Source organism: Heterodontus francisci, chromosome 10 (genome assembly GCF_036365525.1).
Source record: "Heterodontus francisci isolate sHetFra1 chromosome 10, sHetFra1.hap1, whole genome shotgun sequence".
Taxonomy (NCBI): Eukaryota; Metazoa; Chordata; class Chondrichthyes; order Heterodontiformes; family Heterodontidae; genus Heterodontus; species Heterodontus francisci.
Window position 1 is genome coordinate 37,718,112 of NC_090380.1, and position 27,380 is coordinate 37,745,491.

General features: G+C 45.2%; 1 protein-coding gene across 5 annotated transcripts; it reads right to left on the reverse strand.

Moving 5' to 3' along the window:
* Positions 1 to 12,763: 12,763 nt before the first annotated feature.
* LOC137374107 (transcription elongation factor A N-terminal and central domain-containing protein) lies at positions 12,764 to 25,673 on the reverse strand. Of its 5 annotated transcripts, none has more exons than XM_068039870.1 (4): positions 25,555 to 25,673; positions 17,262 to 17,450; positions 16,466 to 16,538; positions 12,764 to 15,177 (listed from the first exon to the last, which is right to left on the reverse strand). In XM_068039870.1, exon 4 carries the CDS (start codon positions 15,166 to 15,168, stop codon positions 14,065 to 14,067), a length of 1,104 nt encoding a protein of 367 aa, XP_067895971.1. In that variant the 5' UTR covers positions 15,169 to 15,177; positions 16,466 to 16,538; positions 17,262 to 17,450; positions 25,555 to 25,673; the 3' UTR covers positions 12,764 to 14,064. The 5 variants fall into 5 exon arrangements, with proteins under 5 accessions (XP_067895971.1, XP_067895968.1, XP_067895969.1 ...); XM_068039867.1 differs by having other exon boundaries at positions 16,436 to 16,538; XM_068039868.1 differs by lacking the exon at positions 17,262 to 17,450 and having other exon boundaries at positions 16,436 to 16,538.
* Positions 25,674 to 27,380: the final 1,707 nt, after the last annotated feature.

Below are 27,380 nucleotides of genomic sequence, written 5' to 3' on the forward strand. Positions count from 1 at the left end.
TGAACACTGTGCATTCATCAGCGAACATCCTCATTTCTGACCTTATGATGGAGGGAAGGTCATTGATGAAGGTGCTGAAGATGGTTGAGCCTAAGATACTACCCTGAGGAACTCCTGTAGTAATGTCCTAGGGCTGAGATGATTGGCCTCCAACAACCACAACCATATTCCTTTGTACTAGGTATGAAGTCCAATCGGTGGAGAGATTTTCCCTGAATTCCCACTGACTTCAATTTTCCTCGGGCTCTTTGATGCACACTTGGTGTTACGGTCAAGTGAGGAGGGATCAAAGGGCTTTCTTCTTTTCCCTCTCCTTGTTTCACCACAACAGATTTAATTCTTTCTTAAAGTGGATGTAGTGACCAATTCAGTAGGTATTTGATTACTTACAAGAACCAATTGGACAAGTTTTCTTGAGTTAACAAAGAAAAAGGCTAACTTTATTGTACCTAAACTGAACTAATAAAAATAATAAACAACGTGTTGACTTTCACTCACACACATGCACTAGATGTTTACACACACACACAAATAAGTTACAGAATGGGGAAAAGCAGATTGATTGAGTTCGAGTCCATAGGAAATAATGGTATACAGTCTGTGGCATTTGGCGATTCGGCTGGCTGCCAGCTAAATTCGGTGGTCCTGAGGCTTTTAGTTTGAAGAGGTAGATGACTGGTTCAGTGGGTCTCTAGGAGACAGTGATGCAGGTGATTTCCTCCAGTGGGGTTTCTGATTGTAGCCAGAGTATACAAAGGTGGTCAGTCAACAAGCAGGATTTGAAGCTTTCAAGCTGAAATCAAAAGAGAGGGACCCCCACTTGGGTCTACACATGTCAGAGTCCAGTTGCTTCTCCTCTCTCTGCTGCAGAAAGACACAAGCTTATAACCACAGATGGGAGGGGCTTGTCATATGACAGTCACTCAGTCATTCAAACATAGCAGTTAGCAGTATTTCCCTCTTGCTAAAAAGAATAGGTAAATCCTTTAACCTTCCTGGGTCGTGGTTCTTGCTGAGAAATGCACAGACATTTTGTCTCCCTCCTCACACTCCTCTGCAATGTAGTGTAGAAACTAGGTGACCCCCCCCCCCTCCTAATGCTGCCAGCAAAGTCATCCTTTCAGCTCTTTAAAAAAAAAGTATTTTAAAAAGAAAATGATTCAGATCTCCAGTCAGTGGATTATTTAAAATGAAAATTATCATTCAACAAAGCCAGTTGGCATGATACTTGGTCAAATGCTGTCTTGATATTAAATGCAGTTACTGTCACCTCACATTTTGACTTCAGCTCTTTTGTCCATGTTTTGACCAGGGGTGTAATGAGGTCTGGAGCTGGATGGCCCAGGTAGAACCCAAATTGAGCAGGTTATTGCTGTGCAAATGCCGCTTTATAGCACTTTTGACGACAACATTCCATCATTTTGTTCATGATCAAGAGCAGACTGATGGGGCTGTAATTGGCCAGATTGGATTTGTCCTGCTGTTTGCGTACAGGACATACCTGGGCAATTTTCCACATTGTCGGGTAGATGCCAGTGTTGTAGCTGCACTGGAACAGCTTGGTTAGGGATGTGGCTCGTTTTGGAGTGCAAATCTTCAGTACTACTGCCGGGATGTTGTCAGGCCCATAGCCTTTGCAGTATTCAGTGCCTTGACCCATTTTTTGATATCATGTGGAGTGAATTGAATTGAAGACTGACATCTGTGATGCTGGGAACCTCAGGAGGAGGCTGAGATGCATCATCTGCTTGCCACTTTTTCTGGCTGAAGGTGGTTGCAAATGCTTCAGCCTTATCTTTTGCACTGACATGCTGGGCTCCCCCATCATTGACGATTGGGAAGTTTGTGGAGCATCGTCCTCCTGTTAGTTGTTTAATCGTTCACCACCATTCACGACTAGATGTGGCAGAGCTTTGATCTGATATGTTGGTTGTGGGATTGCTTAGCTCTGTCTATCACATGCTGCTTGTGCCGTTTAGCTTCACCAGGTTGGCACCTCAGTTTTATGTATGACTGTTGCTGCTCCTGGCGTGCTCTCCTGCACTCCTCAATGAATTAGGCTTGATAGAATGGTAAAGTGAAGGACATGCTGGGCCACAAGGTTACAGATTGTGGTTGAATGCAATTCTACTGCTGATGTCTGTTGTCTGCAGCACCTCATGGATGCCCAGTTTTGAGCTGCTAGATCTGTTCTGAATCTATCCCATTTAGCACGGTGGTGGTGTCACACAACAGGATGGAGGGTATCCTTAGCGTGAAGCTGGGTCTTTGTCTTCAGAAGGACTGTGCAGTGGTCACTCCTACCAATACCATCATGGACAGATGTGACTGTGACAGGTAGATTAGTGAGGGCCAGGTGAAGCAGGTTTTTCCCTCTTGTTGCTTCCTTTGCAAACTGCCACAGGCCCAGTCTTGCAGCTATGTCTTTCAGCTCGGTCAGTGGTGGCACTACCAAGCCATTCTTCATGATGGACATTCAATCCCCCACCCAAAGTACATTCTGTACCCTTGCAGCCCTCAGTGCTTCTTCTAAGTGGTGTTCAACATGGAGGAGTGCTGATTCATCAGCTGAGGGAGGGCTGTAGGTCATAATCAGCAGATTTCCTTGCCCATGTTTGACCTGACGCCATGAGACGTCATGGGGTCTGGAGTCAATGTTGACGACTCCCAGGGCAACTCCCTCCTGACTGTATACCACTGCGCCGCCACCTCTGGTCAATCTGTCCTACCAGTGTGACAGGACATATCCGGGGATGGCGATAGAGAGGTCAGGGACATTGGCTGTATGATTCAGTGAGTATGACTATGTCAGGCTTTCCCAATTTTGGCACAAGTCCCCAGAGGTCAATGAGGAGAACGTTGCAGGGTTGGCTGGGCAGGGTGTGCTGTTGTCAGCACACTGGTGCCTAGGTCAATGCCAGGTGGTCCATCTGGTTTTATTTTTTTTTTACTTTTCTGTAACGGTTTGATACAATTGAGTGGCTTGTTAGGCGATTTCAGAGGGCAATTAAGAGTCAATCACATTGCGGTGGGATTGGAGTCACATGTAGGCCAGACCGGGTAAGGAAGCATGATTTCGTCCCCTAAAGTGAATTAGTTAACTAGATGGGTCTTCATGATAATCCAATAGTTTCATGGTCACCATTACTGATATTAGCTTTTAATTTCAGATTTATTAATTAACTGAATTTAAATTGCACTGGCTGCCATGGTGGGATCTGAACTCATTCCCCAGAGCATTAGTCAGGGCCTTTGCATTACTAGTCCAGTAGTATTACCAGTCCAGTAACATTACCATTATGCCACCATATTTGGGGGGTCCCAGCCTGGATATATATTGAGATTTTTGCCAAAGCTGTCACCATGTCAACTAAAGAGAATTACCAATCACATCTAACCCTACAGTTCCTGCGATGGTGTTGTCTTGAGTTTAAGAAGTAAGCAGCATTTCCCTGTTTGATCATTTCTCCTCATGCTGTAAAAAAGGATAGGATTTTAACTGATGGCCTCACTTGCAGCAGGGGAGGCTGGCAAGGGACGAAAAACCAAAAGATAGTGGAATGAGTTTTACCATGGCATTAGCATCCCACTTCCAGGTTTCCCAACCAACTGGAGCAGGTGGGCGAGATCACAACCCGTACCTAACTGTTCAAGCCTCACTTTTTATAGGGACCCTGGCAGAGGTCAGAATGGATGCATACTACAACTGTCAGGACACAGACAGCAACTTCAATGATGGAGTCTCAACATGGGGTGGCTGCCAATCCCCCATTCTCTGAGGCATCCCTGGAGGTCATGCTGTGGAGCATTCGCAATAGGTAGATGAATTAACAGTGCAAATAGATATAAACAGTTATGATTTAGTAGCGATTACGGAGACATGGCTGCAGGGCGACCAAGGTTGGGAACTGAACATCCAGGGGTATTCAGTATTTAGGAAGGATGGGCAAAAAGGGAAAGGAGGTGGGGTAGCGTTGTTAGTAAAGGAGGAAATCAATGCAATAGTGAGGAAGGATATTGGCTCGGAAAATCATGATGTGGAATCTGTATGGGTGGAGCTAAGAAACACCAAGGGGCAGAAAAAGTTGGTGGAGGTTGTCTATAGGTCCCCAAACAGTAGTGGAGATGTAAGGTATGGCATTAAACAGGAAATTAGAGACGCATGCAATAAGGGTACAACTGTAATCATGGGTGACTTTAATCTACATATATATTGGTCAAACCAAATTAGCAATAATACTGTGGAGGAGGATTTCCTGGAGTGTGTATGTGACGGTTTTTTAGACCAATACGTTGAGGAACCAACTAGAGAACAGGTTATCCTAGACTGGGTATTGTGCAATGAGAAAGGATTAATTAACAATCAAGGTTCCCCTTGACCTCACTTTCCTCCCCACCAGCCTCCACATCCAAAGGATCATCCTCCACCATTTCCACCACTTCCAGCGTGATGCCACTACCAAACGCATCTTCTCCTCCCCTCCCCTGACAGCATCGCAAAGGGATCGTTCCCTCCGCGACACCCTGGCCCACTCCTCCATTAACCCCAGCACCTCATCCCCTTCCCACAGCACCTTCCCCTGCAATCACCCATTTACCTCCTCTCTCCTCACTATCCAAGGCCCCAAACACGCCTTTCAGGTGAAGCAGGGAGATTCGCTGCTCACAATGTGGTCTCCTCTACATTGGGGAGACTAAGCGCAGACTGGGTGACCGCTTTGCAGAACACCTCTGCTTAGCCTGAAAGCATGACCCCGAGCTTCCGGTTGCTGGCCATTTCAACACTCCCCCCTGCTCTCATGCCTGCATCTCTGTCCTGGGATTGCTGCAGTGTTCCAGTGAACATCAATGCAAGCTTGACAAACAGCACCAATTAGGCATGCTACAGTTTGCCGGACTGAACATTGAGTTCAATAATTTCAGAGCATGACGGGCCCCCCTTTTTATTTTTAGTTCTTTTTTATGTGTTTATTATATTTTAGTTTGTTTCTATTGTGCCTACCCACTGTTTTCTTCATGTTTATGCTTGGGGCCTGGCTGTTCAGTTTTGTGTCAATTAACACCCTCTCTGTAACTAACGGTTTGTCTTTCAACACACCATTAACATACTGTTTGCCTTTGCTCCATGACCTTCTGGTCAGTTATTCTCTGTGACCCTGTCTTATCAACACCTCTTTTGTTATCTCTTGTTCCACCACCCCCCCCTCCCCACCCTTTACTTACTTAAAACCTATTACATTTCTAGCCTCTGCCAGTTCTGATGAAGGGTCACTGACCTGAAATGTTAACACTGCTTCTCTCTCCACAGATGCTGCCAGACCTGCTGAGTATTTCCAGCATTTCTTGTTTTTATTTCAGATTTCCAGCATCTGCAGCATTTTGCTTTTAATTAACAATCTTGTTGTGCGGTGTCCCTTGGGGAAGAGTGACCATAACATGATAAAATTCTTCATTAAGATGGAGAGTGAAGTAGTTGAATCCGAAACTAAGGTCCTGAATCTAAATAAAGGAAACTACGAAGGTATGAGGTGCGAGTTGGCTATGGTAGATTGGGGAACTTTACTAAAAGCGTTGACGGTGCATAGGCAATGGATAATATTTAAAGAACGTGTGCATGAATTACAACAATTATTCATTCCTGTATGGAGCAAAAATAAAACCGGAAAGTTGGCTCAACTATGGCTTACAAAGGAAATTAGGGATAGTATTAGATCCAAAGAGGAGACATATAAAATTGCCAGAAAAAGCAGCAAGTCTGAGGATTGAGAGCAGTTTAGAATTCAGCAAAGGAGGGCAAAGAGGTTGATTAGATTTAGATTTTTGTAGATTTAGAGATACAGCACTGAAACAGGCCCTTCGGCCCACCGAGTCTGTGCCGACCATTAACCACCCATTTATACTAATCCTGCACTAATCCCATATTCCTACCACATCCTCACCTGTCCCTATATTCCCCTACCACCTACCTATACTAGTGGCAATTTATAATGGCCAATTCACCTATCAACCTGCAAGTCTTTTGGCTGTGGGAGGAAACCGGAGCACGCGGAGGAAACCCACGCAGACACAGGGAGAACTTGCAAACTCCACACAGGCAGTACCCAGATTTGAACCCGGGTCGCTGGAGCTGTGAGGCTGCGGTGCTAACCACTGCGCCACTGTGCCGCCCCTAAGTGGGGAAAATAGAGTATGAGAGTAAACATGCGGGGAACATAAAAACTGACTGTAAAAGCTTCTATAAATATGTGAAGAGAAAAAGATTAGTGAAGACAAATGTAGGTCCCTTACAGTCAGAAACAGGGGAAATTATAATAGGGAACAAAGAAATGGCAGAACAATTAAACACATACTTTGGTTCTGTCTTCACAAAGGAGGACACAAATAACCTCCCAGAAATGTTAGGGAACCAAGGGTCTAATGAGAGGGAGGAACTGAAGGAAATCAGTATTAGTAAAGAAAATAGTGCTGGGGAAATTAATGGGGTTAAAGGCTGACAAATCCCCAGGGCCTGATAATCTACATCCCAGAGTCCTAAAGGAAGTGGCCCTGGAAATAGTGGATGCATTGGTGGTCATCTTCCAAAATTCTACAGGCTCCGGAGCAGTTCCTACAGATTGGAGGGTGGCAAATGTAACCCCACTATTTAAAAAAGGAGGGAGAAAAAACAGGGAACTACAGACCAGTTAGCCTTACATTAGTAGTAGGGAAAATGCTAGAGTCTATTATAAAGGATGTGATAGCAGAACACCTGGAAAACATAAACAGGATTGGGCAAAGTCAGCCTGGATTGACGAAAGGGAAATCATGCTTAACAAATCTACTGGAGTTTTTTGAGGATGTAACTAGTAGAATAGACGAGGGAGAACCAGTGATGTGGTATATTTGGATTTTTAGAAAGCTTTTGATAAGGTCCCACACAAGAGGTTAGTGTGCAAAATTAAAGCACATGGGATTGGGGGTAATTTACTGGCATGGATTGAGAATTGGTTGACAGACAGGAAACAGAGAGTAGGAATAAATGGGCCTTTTTGCTGGTGGCAGGCGGTGACTAGTGGGGTACCACAGGGATCAGTGCTTGGGCCCCAGCTATTTGTCAGCATTTCTAGAGACACTGCACACCACTGTAGGGATTGGAGGAGCTCATCTCCAACATGTGTGCCACGAAGTTTCAGGCCTTTGCCTTGATGTCCACTTACCTGGAAAGAGTGGCCACCTGCATGGAACATCAGATGCTAGCCCTGACCAATGGCCTGCACACTCAGTCTTCTACTTTAAATAGAATGGAGGAAAGTCTTGCCTTGGCTATTCAGCGCCTCACTGAAGTGCAGTTTTCTTCAGCTCTTCGCTAGCATGGAAGTGCAGGAGGGCCATGAGAGGGAATTTGGAGAAAGGTAACATGGAAGTAGGGACTCTGCTCGAGGTGCTCCCACTCTTCCCCCACCTTTTCCGGATGTCTTGTACAGACATGCGATTACCTGCCAGTAGTCACATACAAGCTAAACAATAATAGAGTGGAATCCCTTTTGATTGCTGAATACTGCTGGTTGATTTGAGGACACCTTGAATACCACACGTGTTCAATCTATGACTCACTGGACTTGGTGGGAATCCAGCCATTGCAGCAAATCTGAGGGGATTCTCTTTCTGACCAGCCTCATCAGTTGCAAAGTGGAACGAAGTGGTAGCCCTGGGAAAATAGCATCCGTCACCTGGGAGATACACTTGTGTGCAGCAGATTGTGAAATCGTACAGATGTCACCAGCAGATCCCTGGAAAGAGCTGGTGGTGAAGAAATTCAGGCTGTGGTGACCTTGACTACCACTGACAATGCATGCCCACCTGGTCTACTGGGCAGGCGGTCTTCTTTAGGAAGTGGCAGATGTCAGCAAAGACCTGCTGAGAACGTCTGAGCCTCCTGAAGCACTACTACTCAGCCATGTCCAGGAGGCTGATCCCTGTGTTGGCATTATTGCCTTCTTTGAGCTGAAGCTCTGTGTTCATCCCCTCCGCCCTGTGAAGCAGCAGGTGGCTGGGGAGAAGGAAACTGCTGCTCTTGCTGATGTTGCTTCTGCTGCTCCTGTTATTCCTCATCAGAGGTCCAAGCTGCTGCCATGCTGCTGTCAAGACTGGTATCTGGGAAGGGCAAAGCAAAGTCGAAAAAGTCCAATGTAGCAGAAATGACCTCAAGTCTTGGAAATCACCTCCAAAGCATTGGAATTACACTCTCAGAACAAGTCCCGTGAGCAAAGGCCTTTCACTAAGGCAAAGAAGCAGCTGTCTTGTTTCAGTATTTAAAGGTTTTCCAGCCCATCAATTTCACAGCCCAGTCAATCCTCGTTGTGCTCTCGCCTTGTTAACCCTCAGACAGCCTGGGCAGCCATTGCACTGACAGTTAAAGCCAGAATGTAAGACTTAATCTTCAGACAATTGCTGGGATCACAGAAATTAGTTGGGTGCTCATGCTGTGGTCAGGGAAGCCCCCCACCTGCCAAGAATGAGGAAAATTAATTTTGCCACATGAACATTGATTTTTAAACTATTGATGAAGAAAGAACTTGCTTTAAAAAAAAAATGAAGACTTTGGTTGGGGAGAGACATTAGCATATCAACAGACAGTACTTCAAAAGGACAAAAAGGGCTATTTCCTGCTCCAATTTAATCCACAATGGACTTTTGATTACCAGACATTGAAGCATTCCAGGTTGATGGCCGAATACACAAACAGTTTAGTCACATGACTGACTGTTGGGGGTTTTTTGAATTTGAACTTCCAACAGGGAATTTGAAATCAGAAGGCTGTTAGCTCCTGTCTGCTCTCATCCCATTCTCACCAGCTTCAGAAACCACTGAAGACTTATGAACCCCAAGAGAGAAAAGTCTCCTACAGTGAACAGGATACAAGAATAATACTGGGCCCCAATGCAAAAATAAGAGCTGTCTACAATCAAGGACTCTACGGCGAGCTGAAAACACAGAAGCAGTAACAAGAAACCCCCTTTTAGAGGTTGCCTCAAACTTTTCCATTTTATTTTTCTTCTCTTTTCTGTCCTTATTTGCATGTAACACATGTGCATGCTAGTGTGGGCGCGTCGTATATCCGTAGGCGTTAACTGTATGAGAGTTTAAATTTCAGGTCTAATAAATTTCACTTTTCTTCTTTAAACCTAAAGAAAACCTGGTCTGCTGATTTCTTTGCCTTATAATTGGAAAGCTGTGAACAAGAATTCACAAAGGGGGAGCTCAAAACAGTGTGTTTAAAATTAGTCCCTGTTACAATAAGACCAAGTGAAGATAGTAAAAGACCCCTAGACACCTTTCTCACCTGGTTCTAACACTAGACAAAAGGTGAAAGTCTCATGCCAGCTTATTCTTTGGCAGCTTGGTGTTGCTTCCTACATTTCTCTTGTGTACTATTTTGAGAGGGCTCGAGGCCTGGCATGTGCTGCTATCCTGAGAGACAACAGTACCATCCAGCTGCAACTCCTGGGTGAATTGGTCCTATTTATCCTCATCCTATGTCAGTCATTGCTGTAGTGGATCTCGTTGTGACCCGGTGAGAGAGGTCTAGGGTTCCCTTTCAGCCTTCACCTGGTCTTACTAAAACAAGGTTCAATTTTAAACACACCGTGTTTTTAGCACCCTCTTGGTGAATCCTTGTACACTGCTTTCCAATTATAAGGCAAAGAAACCAGCACAAACATGATTTCTTAGGTTTAAAGAGGTTGAAATTTATTAAACATAAACTCTAATTCAATTGGCACCTACTGATACACGACGCGTCCACGCTAGCATGCATACATGCAGAAAGAGACAGAAAAGAGAAGAAATAAAGTGGAAAAAGTTTGAGGCAATATCGGAAATGTTCTTGTTACAGTTCTTCGAGCTCACTGTAGAGTCCTTGATTGTAGGTAGATCTTGCTTTTCACTGGGGCCCAGTATTCTTCTTAAACCTTATTCGCTGTAGGAGACTTTGCTCTTTGGGGGTTCATGTGTCTTTAGTGGATTCAGAGGCTTGTGAGAAAGAGATGGGAGCAGATAGGAGAGATCTTCTCAGTCCAGCAGCAAACAATCTTTCTGACTTCAAACTCTCTGGGGCTAGTTCAAAAGACCCTGGAACAGCCAGTCATGTGACCAGCTGGTCTAACCAGTCCTGGATTGTATCACCTTAGTAGTCTCTGGAATGCTGCTCTTATACACAATACCTGGTGATTAAGGTCCATTGTGGGTTGAATGTGTCAGGGAATAGTCCTTTGACCTTCCAAGCACTGTATCTTCATATGCCCTTCTTAATATTTCTCTCCGGTACCTCTGCGGCACCACTAACTGGTGAACTACTGCCCACTCCTTGCTCTCAGGGCTGCGAGAACTCAATTTCCTCACCAGTACCTCATTCTTCAAATAGCAGCCATCAGGGACTCCCACTGCTTCACTTTCAGACTGAGCAGCCAATGCTAACTCTTGCAACATTGGGTCGGCTCACTGAGCCTCAGCGAGGGAAAATCCATTTAATTCATTCCCTGGGTCTCCTAACTTTCCAAAGAAAGTCTCGGACAGGCAGACCTGGTCATCTGTCTGCAATACCAATTCAGTCTCCTCTGTGGGAGCTGGTTTAATCATGGCCTGATCCACTACGGCAGGCGTCCGTCTCCTGCCATGGCCCTGTCTCTCTGACCTGCTGTGGTCTTTCCTTTACTATCACCTTCACCCCTGCCAGATCACTACCTAGGAGGTCAACCCCATCCACAGGCAAACTAGGGACGCTCCCTATGGGCACCGGTCCCGAAACTAGATCACACTCAAAGTGCACCCAGTGTACAGGTACAGGCATAACCGTCCTCCAATACCATTCTGTTGTTCACTGCACTCTCTTGGGAAAAGGCCAAGCCGTTTCTGAGGAAAAGGGATCTAGTGCCCGTGTCCCTGAGAATCACTATGGGCTTGCTTGCCCCACTCGAGGGATATGGGGTTACTTTCCCTTCAGACACAAAACCCTGATAACTTTTATGAATCCTATTGAATTTTCCTGCACTTGCAGCCATGAGCTTCCTGGGCTTCACTCTTACTGCAGCTAAAGCCACAGATTGTTCTGCTGTGCTTTCCATCAGGTTCACTTCTTCACTGAATGAGTGTGCCCTGATTAACCCTACAGGTTTTCCCTTTAGTTTCCAGCAGTCAGCTTTTAAATGCTCTGCTTTGTTACAATGGAAACACACAGGTCTCCGGGTTGCACTCCTGCTCATAGAACCTTCCTTTTTGGCTACAGGAGGACCCGCTGTGTCTCCCACTTTTCTTTCTCTCCCAGGACTGCTTGGGCGGCTATCACCTTCCCACCCTTTTTTTTTTCCGGATCTGTAGGAATGACTAGGAAAGGTACAGACTTATAAATTAAAGCAAACTCATCGGCCAGAGAGATTGCTTGCCCCACTCTCTGAACCTGCTGCTCCTCTACATGTGTCTTTATGGAGAGTACAAGAGTGTTTTTAAAATTCCTCTGACAGAATAACTTCCCTAAGCTTTATTTGCAGCCACTAGTCAAAAGCCAGCTGCTTACTTCCTTCAAACTCCAGATAAGTTTGATTAACTTGCTTCTTGAACGTTCTAAACGTTTGGCGTTATGAATTAGTACCCAAAGCCTACGCTCCGAGAATAGCATTTTTTGTCATTTCATAATTTGATGAACCCTTATCTGACAACAGGGAATAAACCTCATGGACTTTTCCGGTTAGCTTGCTTTGTAATTAAAGAGGCCAGGTCTCAGCTGGCCATTTTAACTGCCTTAGCAGTTTCACAAAGGACACAAAAATCTTCTGCATCCTCCTCATTGAAGTTTGGAATTAGTTGAGCGAGTTTTAACAATTCTGTACCCAGCCCTGAATTACACTCCTCCATATTGGCTCTAATTTCACTGGGGTTACTCTGTCACCCCCTAGTTAACTCAAGCCATTTCAGCTCTCTCTCTTCATATTCCTTCAAGAATATTTTTTCTCTCCCTCTCTTGTTCCTTCTCCCCTCTTTATTTCTCTTCACGTTCCTTCTGGAAGACTCTCTCTTTCTTTTGCCTCTACTTCAAGTTTCCTCTGTTCCAATTGTAGCTTTGCTAGCAATACCCTATCGGATTCTGCTTCTAGCTGTTGCTGCTTCCTCAGATTCGAGGGAAAAATTAATGGCCACTAGCCTTAGGAATTCAGACTTCCTAGCTATGCCACACACAGTGATCCCACACTGCTCAGCCATTTTCCTCAACTCCTTGATAGACAGTGCTTTTAATTTATCCCAAGTTACTTCACCCTGGCTTGGGGAGCTACTAGCTTCTGTCGTAGACATGTTCGTATTCAAGCAGACAACCACAAGAAAACCTGTATTGAAATCCTGTTCTTTTTTTGATTGGGAACAATTTAGCTTCCCACTTCCAATTTCTCTCAATTTGTCTGTGGGTAAAATCCAGAACGGTAGCCACCAAATTTCTGTTACGACCAGGTGAGAAAGCTGTTTAGGGATCCCTCTCAGCCTTCACCTGGTCTTACCGTAACAGGGTTTCATTTTAAACACACTGTGTTTTTAGCTCCCCCTTGGTGAATCCTTGTTCACTGCTTTCCAAAGGCAAAAAAACCAGCAAAAACAGATTTTCTCAGGTTTAAAGAAAAGAAGTTTGAAATTTATTAAACTTAAACTCTAATTCGGTTGACGCGTACGGGATACACGACGCACCCACGCTGGCATGCATACACAATACACACATGCAAATATCTGAAGAGTTGTTGTTACGGTTCTTTGAGCTTACTGTAGAGTCCTTGATTGTAGGTAGATCTTGCTTTTCACTGGGGCCCAGTATTCTTCTTAAACTTTGTTTGTTGTAGGAGACTTTTCTCGCTAGGGGCTCATGTGTCTTCAGTGGATTCAGAGGCTTGTGAGAAAGAGATGGGAGCAGATAGGAGAGATCTTCTTAGTCCAGGAGCAAACAGTCTTTGAGTTCCAACTCTCTGGGGCTAGTTCAAAAGACCCTGGAACAGCCAGTTAGTCATGTGAGCAGCTGGTCTAACCAGTCCTGGATTGAATCACCTTAGCAGTCTCTGGAATGCTCCTCTTACGCACAAATACCTGGTGATAAAGGTCCATTGTGGGTTGAATGTGTCAGGGAATGGTCCTTTGTCCTTCCAAGCGCAGTCTGTTAACATGCAAATATCTTTTCCAGCCATGGCTGATCTGTTTAACAAGTCATTTCCTCGCTCCAGCAACAGTTTGAAATCAATGTTCATGACAAAATTAATGTGCCTCATTCTTGGCAGGCGGGGGCCTAGCATAACAATCTGCAGGAAATTAGGGTAGAAACCAAGAATGGGTAAGCATCACATCATTGGGTTTAACAAGATAGAGATGGGGTGAAAGGTGGTGGCTCTACGGTACTTCATAGGAATGTCAGGGCAACAGTACAGGTGTTGTTAGTAAACTGGTGTCAGCAAGATGACACCGACCTTATGATCTGCCACAGTTAGAGTTGAGTGCCTCCCCATGATTCCCTCCACGTGAGTAAGGTTGGAGAAGCCCTCTCTGATGGGCTGCACACAGTGGATATTTTGTCCTGCAAGAAAATATAGAGTGGCTGAGGTATGGTTAGCAGTTGAGGAATGTAGGTTCCCTGCAATATCAGCCAATGATCTTTCCACTATGCACCACATAATGTTATTGTGACAACAGCCATGGCAACTCAGCCAAATATCTGCAGTCTGAACAAACAATGTAACGTCACCCTGCAATCTTTTGTCCTCCATGCAAGCTGAATACCTACATTAAAAATTAGATTTCAAGGTTATGCATTTTTCTTGGAAACATAATACGATTCAGGAGTATGAAAATATAGCCAACTGACAGAAGAAAAACACACACAGGCAAGACAATGATCCCTAGGTACTTTACAAGAGCAATTATGCTTTTATTGGCTAATAAATAAAAGATTTTTGTTGTTTCATTCAGCATCAAGTGCATAGCTAGCAACTGACAGATACAGATAGGCACTTGTTGTTAGATAGGAAATAAATGTCAAATCCATTTGATCTTTTGTCACATCTAAACAGAAATCCAGCCATTGTTATACCATTTTTCTCCACATTCATTGCAGATGACAAAAGTCATCATCTGTTCATCAGAATTTCCACTGCACACCCAACCTGGAATAAAAAGTGTGCCTCTGGCAATTGCTGTCACCGTACAGTTAAATTTTTCGCACCGTTTGCATTTGATTTTGCTTGTCTTTGTTCCTTCCAGACCATGAGGTAGCTGATGGTCCTGAAGCCTGGAGGTGGTGTACAATGCTCTTAGTTGTTTCAGCTCCTCACTTGCCATGTCCATCACTGACATCTCTGCAAACATCTGTGGAGTTACTTCCCCTGATAATATCTTCTGCCTTAAATAGGGATTCTGAGGATTTCTTAAATTTGCAATCTTGCTGCGAATGCAAGCTTTGTACCTTTTATCATTTTTCATGTTTAATGTATATATACATTGCTCAACTTCTTTGGCAATTCTCTGCCACATTTCAACCATTGTTGCATCAGCTGTCTCAGAACCAGTTAGAGCTTGCAAAAGTAGTTCCACACACTTAGCTCGAATGGCCTGGATATCTAAAGCATGTTGCTTTTTTGGAGTTGCGTCGTAGCCAATTACTACTGAGCCTTTGTCTGTTGAAAGTTGCTTCTCATTGTGCGTTTCTTTAAGCAACTCATTTGTGGGGAGATTGTGTATGATCTGAGTTCCCATCACTCTCTGAATGTCTTCCAATTGCTGTGCAGGGTTTCCAGACACAGAATCAGTTCCACCTACCTCATATCCAGATTTTACTATCCCTTCATTGATTTTATTAGGCTTCTCACTCTTTTCTTGGCTGGTAGCATAGAGACTGTCTTCTTGATGTTTTTCCTGCAAACCGCTGCTCCTGTAAAGCTTCTTCCATACAGACAGTAGGTTCCGTGCCTTCCTCCTGGTATCTGCTTCAGGGCAAGTCTTTAGAACTCTATACACAGCTTTAACAAGGTCAGTCTCCTGTAGAATTTCAGGGGTGACTGGAATACCCTCAAAATCATTCAAAAGGTACTTTATCTCCTGGATGCTGTTTTCTGAAATGAGTTTCTCAATCTGATGTGCTCTATAGATCACCTCTTTCAGATCATTCATTGCAAATACCTGCCAAACATCAAACAGGTAGACATTATTATTCATACTAATCATATTATGTTCAATATGAAACACTGTTAGAGAATATATTACATAAATTCCTAAATTAAAAATTGATGCAGCACCTGTTTTCAATCACCTCCAACTGCAGGAGGTATTTAACAACCTTAATAACTGAAAAAAACTAAAAGGGGAAATTGAGAATATAAGAAAACAGATTTGCAAAGGATGTGCTGGAGCAGGGCATCTCACAGTGAGTGCTGTGAGTTGAAATTTTTGCCTCACCCTCCAACTCTAATTATTTTTGTGCTAATTGATGATGATGCTGCAAGGTCAATAGGGTATCTGGGAACTAGGTGAATGACAAAACCAACCGTTCAGCTCCTTAACCAATTAAGTTTAAAAGGATAAGTAAAGAAACAGTGAACAACAGAGAAAAAAAAGGAATACATTTACATAGAGAAAAGGAAATAAGGAGAGGAAAAGAAATTTTGGATTAAGAAACCAAAAAGCGAGAGACAGAAAAAAAAATCAAATTAAAACAAAACTTACTACCTACAGGTGTGAGACTTCACAGTTTCAAGTTTTCCTCATCTGGACTTCCAAAGTTAAGTGGCATGTCAGGACAATAAATCATTAACAGGGTCCTTACGCCATTAAATAGCAGCCCTGACTTCCTGCAGTAAGTTTAATTCATATTTATGGCGCAAATCCAGCTATTTCTTGACACTCACAGGAAGTTGACGGCGAGCTCCAGTTTTTGCGAGGTTAATAAACAATGCAGCAGTGTAAATTGTCCAGCATTTTGTGGTGATTCACAATTCACTACTTATCTCTTCCTTGTGAGATATTGCTGGGTTTTATTTTTACACACGAATAACGGCTTGCACTGTGAGCTTGAAGGTATTTTTCGAGCAATTTCTGGGTCAACTTTAAGAGTAGGATAAGGAAAGCCAAGATGGAGTTAAGAGGATTTTTCTTTTAAAAAAAGATGAAAAGGAACAATAAAGTATTTTATAGGTACTGCAGTAATGCAAGAATTGTTAAAAGGGAGCTGGGACCCGAAGAGGATAGGCTTGTCAATTTGTAGATGATCATCAAAAAACGGTAGAGGTAAGTACTTTGCATGTGTCTTGACTAAAAAGATAGATATGGAGAGGAGGTGATTCCTGAAGTGCTGGATTAATCCTATTAACAGAACATGAACATGCCCATCGCTGACAGCCACAAAAAAGATCAGTTAAAAAGCCTTACAACTTTTACTGACCAGCATGAAAAGTGGATTCCTCAACATTACCCATTAAATGCAGCTATCAAGTTCCTGGTCAATTTGGAAGAGTTGCTGAGTGGAGAGTAAGTGCAGATTGACACTGGGGAAGAAAAAAATAGATAAGACTGTGAGACAGTCATGCAATTATGGTGAGCTTAACACAGAACAGCACTGATAGAGATTGCAACAATGGTTGCCTGCCCTCTTTTTAGTCAGAAGTCATTTGTGGTACAGTCTGGGTTATCTGAAAGATAGGGGTTGGGGATTTTAGTTCTATGCATTATTGACAAATGGAAAATTCTGTCCCTTAATTCAAGAACTCAAGATCAGTTCTCGATCATAATTAACCTGACAGCTAATCTATGTAAGGGAAAATAAATGGATGGCGAGTTGAAGGATATACTGTTTTATAATGTTATCTCAAGTTCCCCCACGGATATAATCTTGGTCCCTTCCTCTTTCTCATCTACTCACTGCCCCTTGGTGACATCATTGGAAAACATGGGGTCAGCTTCTACACATACACTGATGATGCTCAGCTCTATTTCTATACCACCTCTCTTGATCCCTCTGCTGCCTCTGTGCAGTCAGACCACTTGTCCAACATCTGACCTTGGACCAGCTCCAGTTTTGTGAAGAATGAATCCACTGTCTCCTGCCACTGCTACAACAATTTGCATTTATAGAGCGCCTTTAATATAGGAGAACATCCCAGGATCCTTCCTGGGAGCATTATTAAACAAAATTTGATGTCAAGCCACATATGGAAATATCAGGACAGGTGACCAAAAGCTTTGTCAAAGAGGTAAATTTCACGGGTCACCTTAAAGGGGGACAGAGGTAGACAGGCGAATTCCAGAGCTTAGGGTCCAGCTAGTTGAAGACCTGACTGCCAATGGTGGAGCGATGAAGATCTACGCAGGAGGCCAGAATACAAACTTGATAGAGATTGCAACAATGGTTGCCTGCCCTCTTTTTAGTCAGAAGTCATTTGTGGTACAGTCTGGGTTATCTGAAAGATAGGGGTTGGGGATTTTAGTTCTATGCATTATTGACAAATGGAAAATTCTGTCCCTTAATTCAAGAACTCAAGATCAGTTTGCCACTGAGTTAATCCCTTCTCTGGCCACTATCTTAGGTTGAACCAGACTGTTCACAATATCAGCCTTCTATTTGACACGAGCTGAACTTCCGAACCCATATCCTTCCATCAAAAAGACTACCTACTTCCACCTCCGTAGCACAGCTCCTGCCAATTTGCTGCTGCTGCCTCCAAATTCTCATTTTCATGTTTAAATCTTTCATGACCTTGTCCCTCTCTACAATGCCCACCTCCACATTCCCCATCTTAGCCGCCTCCGGAATTTTCCATTCCCGACTCTGGCCTTTTTGTTTCCCTCTTTTCCTACGTCCCACCATTGGCAACCGTGCCTTCAGACGCCTGCCTGCACCTCATGCTCTCAAATTCCTGGTCTAAATTCTTCTGCCTCTCTATCTCACTCCACTCCTTTAAGACCCTCACAAGAAATAACAGGAGTAGACCTTGATCGTACTGAATGGTGAAGCAGGCTCAATGAGCCATATCGACCCCTTATCCAGAGACTTTGCCCCCGTGTTTTAGATTCCTTGACCAGCAGGAACAATCCGTGTCTACCCTATCCAGCCCCTTCAGAATCTTATATGTTTCAATGAGATCGCCTCTCATTCTTCTCAACTCCAGAGAATATAGCTCCAATTTACTCAGCCTCTCATCATAGGGCAACCCCCTCATCCCAGGGACCAATTTAATGAACCTTGGCCTCACTGCCTCCAATCCTTTCTTAAATGGGGGGACCAAAACTGCACACAGTATTCTAGATGTGGTCTCACCAAAACCCTGTACAATTGTAGCAAGACTTCTTTATTCCGGTACTACAATCCCCTTGCAATAAAGGCCAACATGCTATTTTCCTTCCTAATTGCTTGTGGTACCTGAATGCTAACCTTCTGCATTTCTTGTACAAGCACACCCAATTAATTCTCTTGGAACAATACTTACAAATTCCACACCTTTTAAAAAATATTCTGCTTTCCTATTCTTACAACCAAAGTGAATAACTTCACACTTCCCTACATTATACTCTGCCATCTTGTTGCCCACTCACTTAACCTATTTATATCTCTTTGCAGCCTCTGTGTCCTCCCCACAGCTTACCTTTCCACCTACCTTTATATCATCAGCAAACTTAGATACATTACTCTCTGTCTCTTCATCCAAGTCATTGATATAAATTGTAAATAGCTGAGGTCCCAGCACTGACCCTCCTTAATATCTAAATCTTTGATCAAGCTTTGGTTACCCCCCCCCTACCAGTTTCTTTTCTAGCTCAGGGTCCATTTCAGTCTGATTCTGTCTCTGGGCATTGGGACATTTTTCAATGTTAAAGATGCTATGTAAATGCAAGTTGATGTTTACTAAGAATTGTTCTAAATACAAGATGGTTAAATTATGAGTGCTATTTAAAGATTTGAAGAACTATAAAACTCAATTGTAATGATGTTACTACCAGCATATTTGTGAGTTTGAGGACTGCCTCACTCCTTTGAACAATAAGCTCTACATATTATTTATACATCTAACATACTGGAGCTCCCTCCAATGGCCTAGGCTATTAACAGCAATGAAGTGTCTCCTGACAATGCAGAGTACTAACATCAACAGTGCGTCCGAACATTTGCCAGCTTGCCAGTATGGATCTGTGCATGTGTGCCGAAGTCACCACGTAATAAAGTCTGAATGTTGCTTTACCCCTCAATGGTTGCAATCGTCACCTCCATCTCTTCTAATAGTACCCCACTTCTCCCTGGCAATCGGCTCCTCAATCGCCACTATTCTCCCCCGTACCTGCCTGCTCGCCACTCCATCCTGCTGCTCCCGACTCTTCTCCGCTCCATCCCACTGCTCGCTTCCCGCCTCACTGCTAGCACTCCATTCACTTCTCCACTGCCCCCGCCCCTTCTCCTGGCAGTGAGGGAACAGTGAGCAGATAGGTGCGGGAGTATGGCAGAATGGAGAGCAGAGCAGTCTGAAGTGGCACGATGGAGCGGTGAGAAAGTAGGCACAGGAGGGAGAAGGGAACTGAAGTGGCGATCGAGAGGGTACTGTTGGAGGGGTGTGGAAGCGGCGATCGCAGCCACTGAGGGGTGAGGTTGGGTTCATTTTTTTGTGTCAAATTGAGCAGCATCATTTTTATTACTGGCAGCTGCCTGATACGTTGCAGAGAGTGGCATTTCTGTCGATGAGGCTGTATTTGTGCATGTGCAAGTACTGTGCCACCTAGTGGCTGCATTGTTAGCAAACACAGCCAAAACAGAATGCTCCAGAATAAACTCAATCTTTGCTGTGTTAGTTAACTGTAGCCAGGATGCTGCAAATATCCTCATTGCCCCATTCTAGGGAAAAGGAACATCAAAATACACTCTACTCTTAATTGTATTTTGCGGCATAAGTGACTGTATGGCAATGTAGACTCCAAGTGAGATTGGGCTTGGCTATGATGCCCTTCATGGTGAATAACCTGCTATCTAGGCTCATAAGTGAAGACCTGGATGAGGTAGTGAAGGGCTGGCACCCCTAGAATCACACCTCAGCAAAAATCAATCCCGACAGGAAAGGAATCAAGAAAATCAAAGGAAGAAAATGCCACCATGTTAACCTCTGGGAATACTGCACTGCTGCAGCACAAATTTTTACAAAGCATTTTCAGAGTGTTACCTTAGCTTTAGTCAAACTAAATCAATCATTTGAGCCCCAGTGTGATGGATGGCATAACGACAGCATTACAAGCTGAGCTGTCTCATTGCACCCCAGTGCTCTGGAAACCTGTACACACATTGTAAAATCTATCTGCAAGACGTGTTACCGCGGCAGCAATGGCCCCTGAAGATAAACACAAAGCAGCTGATCTTTTGAATAAACAGCACTTATTGCCTTGTGGAAGCTGCTGACTGTCAAGATCCTAATAGTACAGAAGACCGTGGCATTATGCACGTGATAATCCCCTCTCTCCCATCTCAAACCACCCACTGGTCATGAAGGGAATCAACCCCATCTGACACGAGCATAACTTTGCAGGGCCTCTCTCCTTCCACAGAAACCCGGATCAAACAACTACTTCAAACCCTGAACTACATTGATTCCAATGGAAATAAAGATGCCAGGAAATTTGGATGTATCACTACACTTCTCTCACACACAAAAACAACTTGTATTTAAATAGCATGATTAATGTAGTAAACATAAGGAATAGGAGCAGCAGCAGGCCACTTAGCCCCTCAAGCCTGCTCCGCCATTCAATAAGATCATGGCTGATCTGATTGTGGCCTAACTCCACTTTCCTGTCTGCCCCCCACAACCCTTGACTCCCTTGTCGAACAAAAGTCTAACTCAGCCTTGAATATATTCAATGACCCAGCCTCCACTGCTCTCTGGGGAAGAGAATTCCAAAGATTAACGACCCTCTGGGAGAAGAAACTTATCATATCAGTTTTAAAAGGGAGACCACTTACTTTGAAACTGTGCCCCCGAGTCCTAGATTCGCCCATGTGGGGGGAACATCCTCTCAGCATCCACCCTGTCAAGGCCCCTGAGAATCTTATGTTTCAATAAGATCACCTCTCATTCTTCAAAACTCCAATGAGTATAGACCCAACCTGCTCAACCTTTCCTCATAAGACAACCCCTTCATCGCAGGAATCAGCCTTGTGAATCTTCTCTGAACTGCTTCCAATGCAATTATATCCCTCTTTTAAGTAAGGAGACCAAAACTGTACACAATACTGTAGGTGTGGTCTCACCAATACCCTGTACAGCTGTAGCAAGACTTCCCTACTTTTATACTCCATCCCCCTCACAATAAATGCCAACATTCCATTTGCCTTCCTCATTACTTACTGTTTTTGCATGCTAACTTGTGATTCATGTACAAGGACATCCAGATCCCTCTGTACCACAGCGTTCTGCAGTCTCTCTGCATTTAAATAATATTCTGCTTTTCTATTCTTTCTGCCAATGTGGACCATCTCATTTTCCCACATCATACTCTATCTGCCAATTTTTGCCCACTCAATTAACTTATCTATATCTCTTTGCAGACAATTTGTGTCCACCTCACAATTTGCTTTCCTACCTATCTTTGTATTGTCCGCAAATACACTCAGTCCGTTCATCCAAGTCTATTAATATAGACTGTAAATACTTGAGGCCCCAGCACTGATCCCTATGGCACAAAACTAGGTACAGTTTGCCAACCTGAAAATGCACCATTTATCCCAATACTTGGTTTCCTGTTAGTCAATCCTCTTCCCATGCTAATATATTACTCCAACAACATGAGCTCTTATCTTGTGTAGTAACCTTTTATGTGGCACCTTATCAAATGCCTTTTGGAAATCCAAATACACTGCATCTACTGGTTCCCCATTATCCACCCTGCTGGTTACATCCTCAAAGAACTCTAATGATAAATTTATCAAACATGATTTGCCTTTCATAAAACCATTTTGACTCTGCCTGATTGCATTATGATTTTCTAAATGTCCTGCTACTACTTTCTTAATAATGGATTCTATCATTTTCCCAATGACAGATGGTGGGCTAACTGGCCTATAGTTTCCTGCTTTCATTTACCCACCCACCCCCTTCTTGATTAGAGGTGTTACATTTTTGATTTTCCAATGTGCTGGGACCTTTCCAGAACCTAGGGAATTTTGGAAGATTACAAGGTCCCAAGGTGCTTCACAGAAACAGGATTAAACAAAATTAGACACTAAGCCACATAAGGAGATCTCAGTGCAGTTGACCAAAAGCTTGGACAAAAAGAGGTAGGTTTTGTGGAGCATTTTAAAGGAAGAAAGTGAAGTAGAGAGGCAGGGAGAGAGTTTTAGGGAAGGAATTCTAGAGCTTAAGGCCTAGGAAGCTGAAGGTGGATGTTTAAGAGGCCAGAATTGGAGCAGCACAGATACCTTGGATGTTTGATGGTGGAATCATGTTGGAAATGGCAGAAAACGATCTGTCGAAACAGAAAGCTGCTGGGGTGGAAAGTGAGAACATGTACATGAGGGTATAAGCACAGGAAATGGGATGTCAGCAGAAAAGGGGATTAAAGAATTTCTGGTGCGGAAGATGGCATCATCAGAGCAGATGTGAGAGAGGAGAAACTGGAATATGGAGTAGGACGAAGCATAATCCAGGTCATTGTGGGAATCAGTAGGCTTGTAATAGACATCACTGGAAAGGCCATCTCTGGACTCAGACAAATCCAGGAAGGGAAAGAACAGGTCAGAGATAACCAGGGTAAAGGCATGGGATGGCTATAAATTGAAGCACAGTTAATACAATTCTCCAGGTCAGGTTGAGAGTTGGAAATTGCACTGACAATTAAATGGAAAAAAAAGAGATCAGGGGGTTCTGGAATGCAACTGGCAGAGTCTGGGAAGCACAATACCTACCTTTGAAGCCAGAGCTTGGACAGAGATGAGAAAATGTTTTCAAAATAAGTCACACTTAGAACTCAACTTCTAACAGTTGAAATCAACTTTTGTTACCTCAGCATAAACTGCATTACGCTTAGAACTCACACGTGCAATCCACTGTAATTACCATCTGAACTGGATCATCAAATAAAATGCAAAGTCCAGAAGATAGACTGAGGTTGTGTAGGAATGTATGAATGGGATTTAATTTTGCAGCAAATAGCATCACTGAAATTCAGTAGCTCACTGACGTATGCAGATATGGTTGTGTTTGTAGTTTTAAAGGAGCAACATCTTCACAAAAATCAGTTTTTAAAATCCTCTTCTGTTGCTTGGAAACGTAACAGTGATATAAAATGGGTGGAAAGATCCAGTATCACTTACATATCATGATGTAAATAATACAGTACTGAGATCTTTCCCTCCGAAGAGGTTGCCAAACTATTTGCATGCAAAAACTGCCATTTAACACACATTCTCTTTCACATGCTTGGAGGTGCTGTTGTGTTTCTTCTTCAACCCATAGTCAAAGGCAATGTAATTTATCACATGGAAGATTTCTGCATGACCTCTGGGCTAAAGTACAGGCAATTTACCTAATTTCACAGTGTAATTTTTGAATTACTATATTAATAAACAAGAAGCTTGAATCAGAAGAATTAAAAAAGTGGGAAGCGAGACAGAGAGGGAGCATGGAAAACGTACAATATTAGGAAATCCAAGTTAGCAAAGCAATTTTATTTACAAGACGCTGAACCTGTATAGTGCAAATTAGGTATTAAGGCCCAAACTGAAGCACACTGAGATTTCATCTTTTTCCATTCACTCAAGCTCCAAAGTGATATAAAATTAGTCTCCTTCCTCCAGGGTTCAGAGAGGCAGATGCACAGAACTCCAAGGCAATGTTGATTATCGATCAGCCAGCCAAGTTCATTCATGGAACCTGCAGGAACAGACTGGGCACTGGGAGTCTTCTCACTCATCTCTACTTGATTTACCACTTGGAGAAAAGTACTTCGTTGGCTGTAAAGCGCCTTTGGATGAGCTAAGGTTGTGCAAGGCGCTATATAAAATTACGTTCTTGATTTCTTTTAACTTCACACACATTCCCTCCTTCTTCACTTCCTATTTCCTGCCAAAATGTGACTATAATATTGAAAACGGAATACACAAACTTATTTACTGAAACTTGTCCAGTGAGTCAGCACCTTGACCACAAACCTCCGAGCCTGCAGGTGGCGGTGTCCCAGGCGGAACTGGAACCCGGCCGGGAATCCAGCCGAGACACCGGGCCCCGAGCCGCTCACAGAGATACCCGGTCCCGAGCCCAGCCCGGGGCCGCTCACAGAGATACCCGGCTCCGAGCCCAGGCCAGCCCGGGGCCGCTCACAGAGATACCCGGCTCCGAGCCCAGGCCAGCCCGGGGCCGCTCACAGAGATACCCGGTCCCGAGCCCAGCCCGGGGCCGCTCACAGAGATACCCGGCTCCGAGCCCAGGCCAGCCCGGGGCCGCTCACAGAGATACCCGGTCCCGAGCCCAGGCCAGCCCGGGGCCGCTCACAGAGATACCCGGTCCCGAGCCCAGCCCGGGGCCGCTCACAGAGATACCCGGCTCCGAGCCCAGGCCAGCCCGGGGCCGCTCACAGAGATACCCGGTCCCGAGCCCAGGCCAGCCCGGGGCCGCTCACAGAGATACCCGGTCCCGAGCCCAGCCCGGGGCCGCTCACAGAGATACCCGGCTCCCAGCCCAGCCCGGGGCCGCTCACGGAGATACCCGGCTCCCAGGCCAGCCCGGGGCCGCTCACAGAGATACCCGGCTCCGAGCCCGGGGCCGCTCACAGAGATACCCGGCTCCGAGCCCAGGCCAGCCCGGGGCCGCTCACAGAGATACCCGGTCCCGAGCCCAGCCCGGGGCCGCTCACAGAGACAGCCGGCTCCGAGCCCGGGGCCGCTCACAGAGATACCCGGCTCCGAGCCCAGGCCAGCCCGGGGCCGCTCACAGAGATACCCGGTCCCGAGCCCAGCCCGGGGCCGCTCACAGAGACAGCCGGCTCCGAGCCCAGCCCAGCCCGGGGCCGCTCACAGAGACAGCCGGCTCCGAGCCCGGGGCCGCTCACAGAGACAGCCGGCTCCGAGCCCAGCCCAGCCCGGGGCCGCTCACAGAGATACCCGGCTCCGAGCCCAGGCCAGCCCGGGGCCGCTCACAGAGATACCCGGTCCCGAGCCCAGCCCGGGGCCGCTCACAGAGATACCCGGCTCCCAGCCCAGCCCGGGGCCGCTCACAGCGATACCCGACTCCGAGCCCAGGCCAGCCCGGGGCCGCTCACAGAGACACCCGGTCCCAGGCCAGCCCGGGGCCGCTCACAGAGATACCCGGTCCCGAGCCCAGCCCAGCCCGGGGCCGCTCACAGAGACACCCGAGCCCAGGCCAGCCCGGGGCCGCTCACAGAGATACCCGGCTCCGAGCCCAGCCCAGCCCGGGGCCGCTCACAGAGACACCCGAGCCCAGGCCAGCCCGGGGCCGCTCACAGAGACACCCGAGCCCAGCCCAGCCCGGGGCCGCTCTGCACAGAGCCGTTGCCGCCCACCCGCAGCCTCCTTACCCGAGCTGAGCCGAGCATCGACCGCCAAACAAGCGCCGTCCGTCACACTCCGAGTGTTCCGCCAGGAGGCCCTACAACACCGGATCACAAAATTGTAACAGCGCAGGAGGAGGCTATTCGGCCCGTCGTATCTGCACCGGCTCGCCCAATGACCATTTCACCTAATGTCTTTCCCCCACCTTCTCCCAGTAACCCTGCACATTCTTCCTTTTCAGCTAACTGTCTAATTCCCTTATGAATGCTTCAATTGAACTGCCTCCACTACAATCCCAGGCAGCGCATTCCAGCCTTTAGCCACTCGCAGCGTGAAAGTTTTTCCTCATGTCACTTTTTGCTTCTCTTACTAATTATTTTAAATCTGTACTCTCTTGTTTGCAATCCTTTCATGAGTGGGAACAGTTTCTCCCTATCTACTCTGTCCAGACCCCTCATGATTTTGAATACCTCTATAAAATCTCCTCTCAGCCTTCTCTTCAAGGAAAACAATCCCAACTTCTCCCATCTATCTTCATAACTGAAGTTCCTAATCCCTGGAACAACTCTCATGAATCTTTTCTGCACCCTCTCCAATGCCTTCACATCCTTCCTAAAGTGTGTCACCCGGAACTAGATGCAATACTCCAGCTGAGGCAGAACGCGTGTCTGATACAAGTTCAACATAATCTCCTTGCTCTTGTATTCTATGCCCAAATTAATAAAGCCCATGATACTGTATGCTTTATTAACCGCTCTCTCAACCTGTCCTGCCACCTTCACTGATTAATGCACATATACACCCAGGTCCCTTTGCTCCTGCACCCACTGTAGAATTGTACCCTTTATTTTGTATGTCTCTCCATGTTCTTCCTACCAAAATGTATCACTTCACATTTCTCCACACTGAACTTCCTCTGCCGCTTGTTCACCCACTCCACCAACTTGTCAATGTCCTTTTGAACTTCTACACTACCTTCCTCACAGTTCACTATGCTTCCAAGTTTCAGATCATCCCCAAACTGAACTGTGCCCAATACACCAAAGTCTAGATAATTAATGTCAATCAAGAAAAGCAAAACACAAGACCCTGCAACCATGGAGTGTGCAAACCAGACCCTGCAAACGTGAAGTGTGCAAACCAGACTCCGCACAAACCAGACCCTGCAAACATGGAGTGTGCCAACCAGATTTTGCACAATCTAGACACTGCAAATATGGAGAGTGCAAACTAGATTCTGCATAAACCACACCCTGCAACCATGGAGTGTGCAAACTAGATTCTGCATAAACCAGACCCTGCAACCGTGGAGTGCAAACTAGACCTTGCACAAACTAGACTCTGCAAACATGGAGTGTGCAAACTAGAGTCAACACAAACTAGACCCTGTAAACATGGTGTGCAAACAGAGCTGGCACAAATCAGATCCTGCAAACCAAAGTCTCCAAACTAGAATTTGCACAAACCCCATAACCCCACTTTGCATCTGCACACTCTCCACTTGCCGTCATCTTCCATGTGGACACACCCTGGCATTCCATCTTGCCGTCTAGCAAGAGTTCCCAGTGGAGGACCCGGTTCCATTGGAAATCCAATGTGTAGAGTGCTGCATGAATCATTCCCGCCTGATAGATATTAAGCAGGTTCATGGACTCCCAAGCTGCCTTTGTGGCCGGGATGAGTCCTTGTTTCATTTATTCATGGCGTGTGAGAGGCTGCAGCCCCTGCTTTGCTATTTGAAGGGGCTGCTCCTCATTTTTTGCTGCATTTCAACCCTATGCTCCTGATCTTTGGCTACGTGACATGGAGGGCACCTCCTCATGGTTCTGCTCATGGGCTTGGTAAAAGTAGC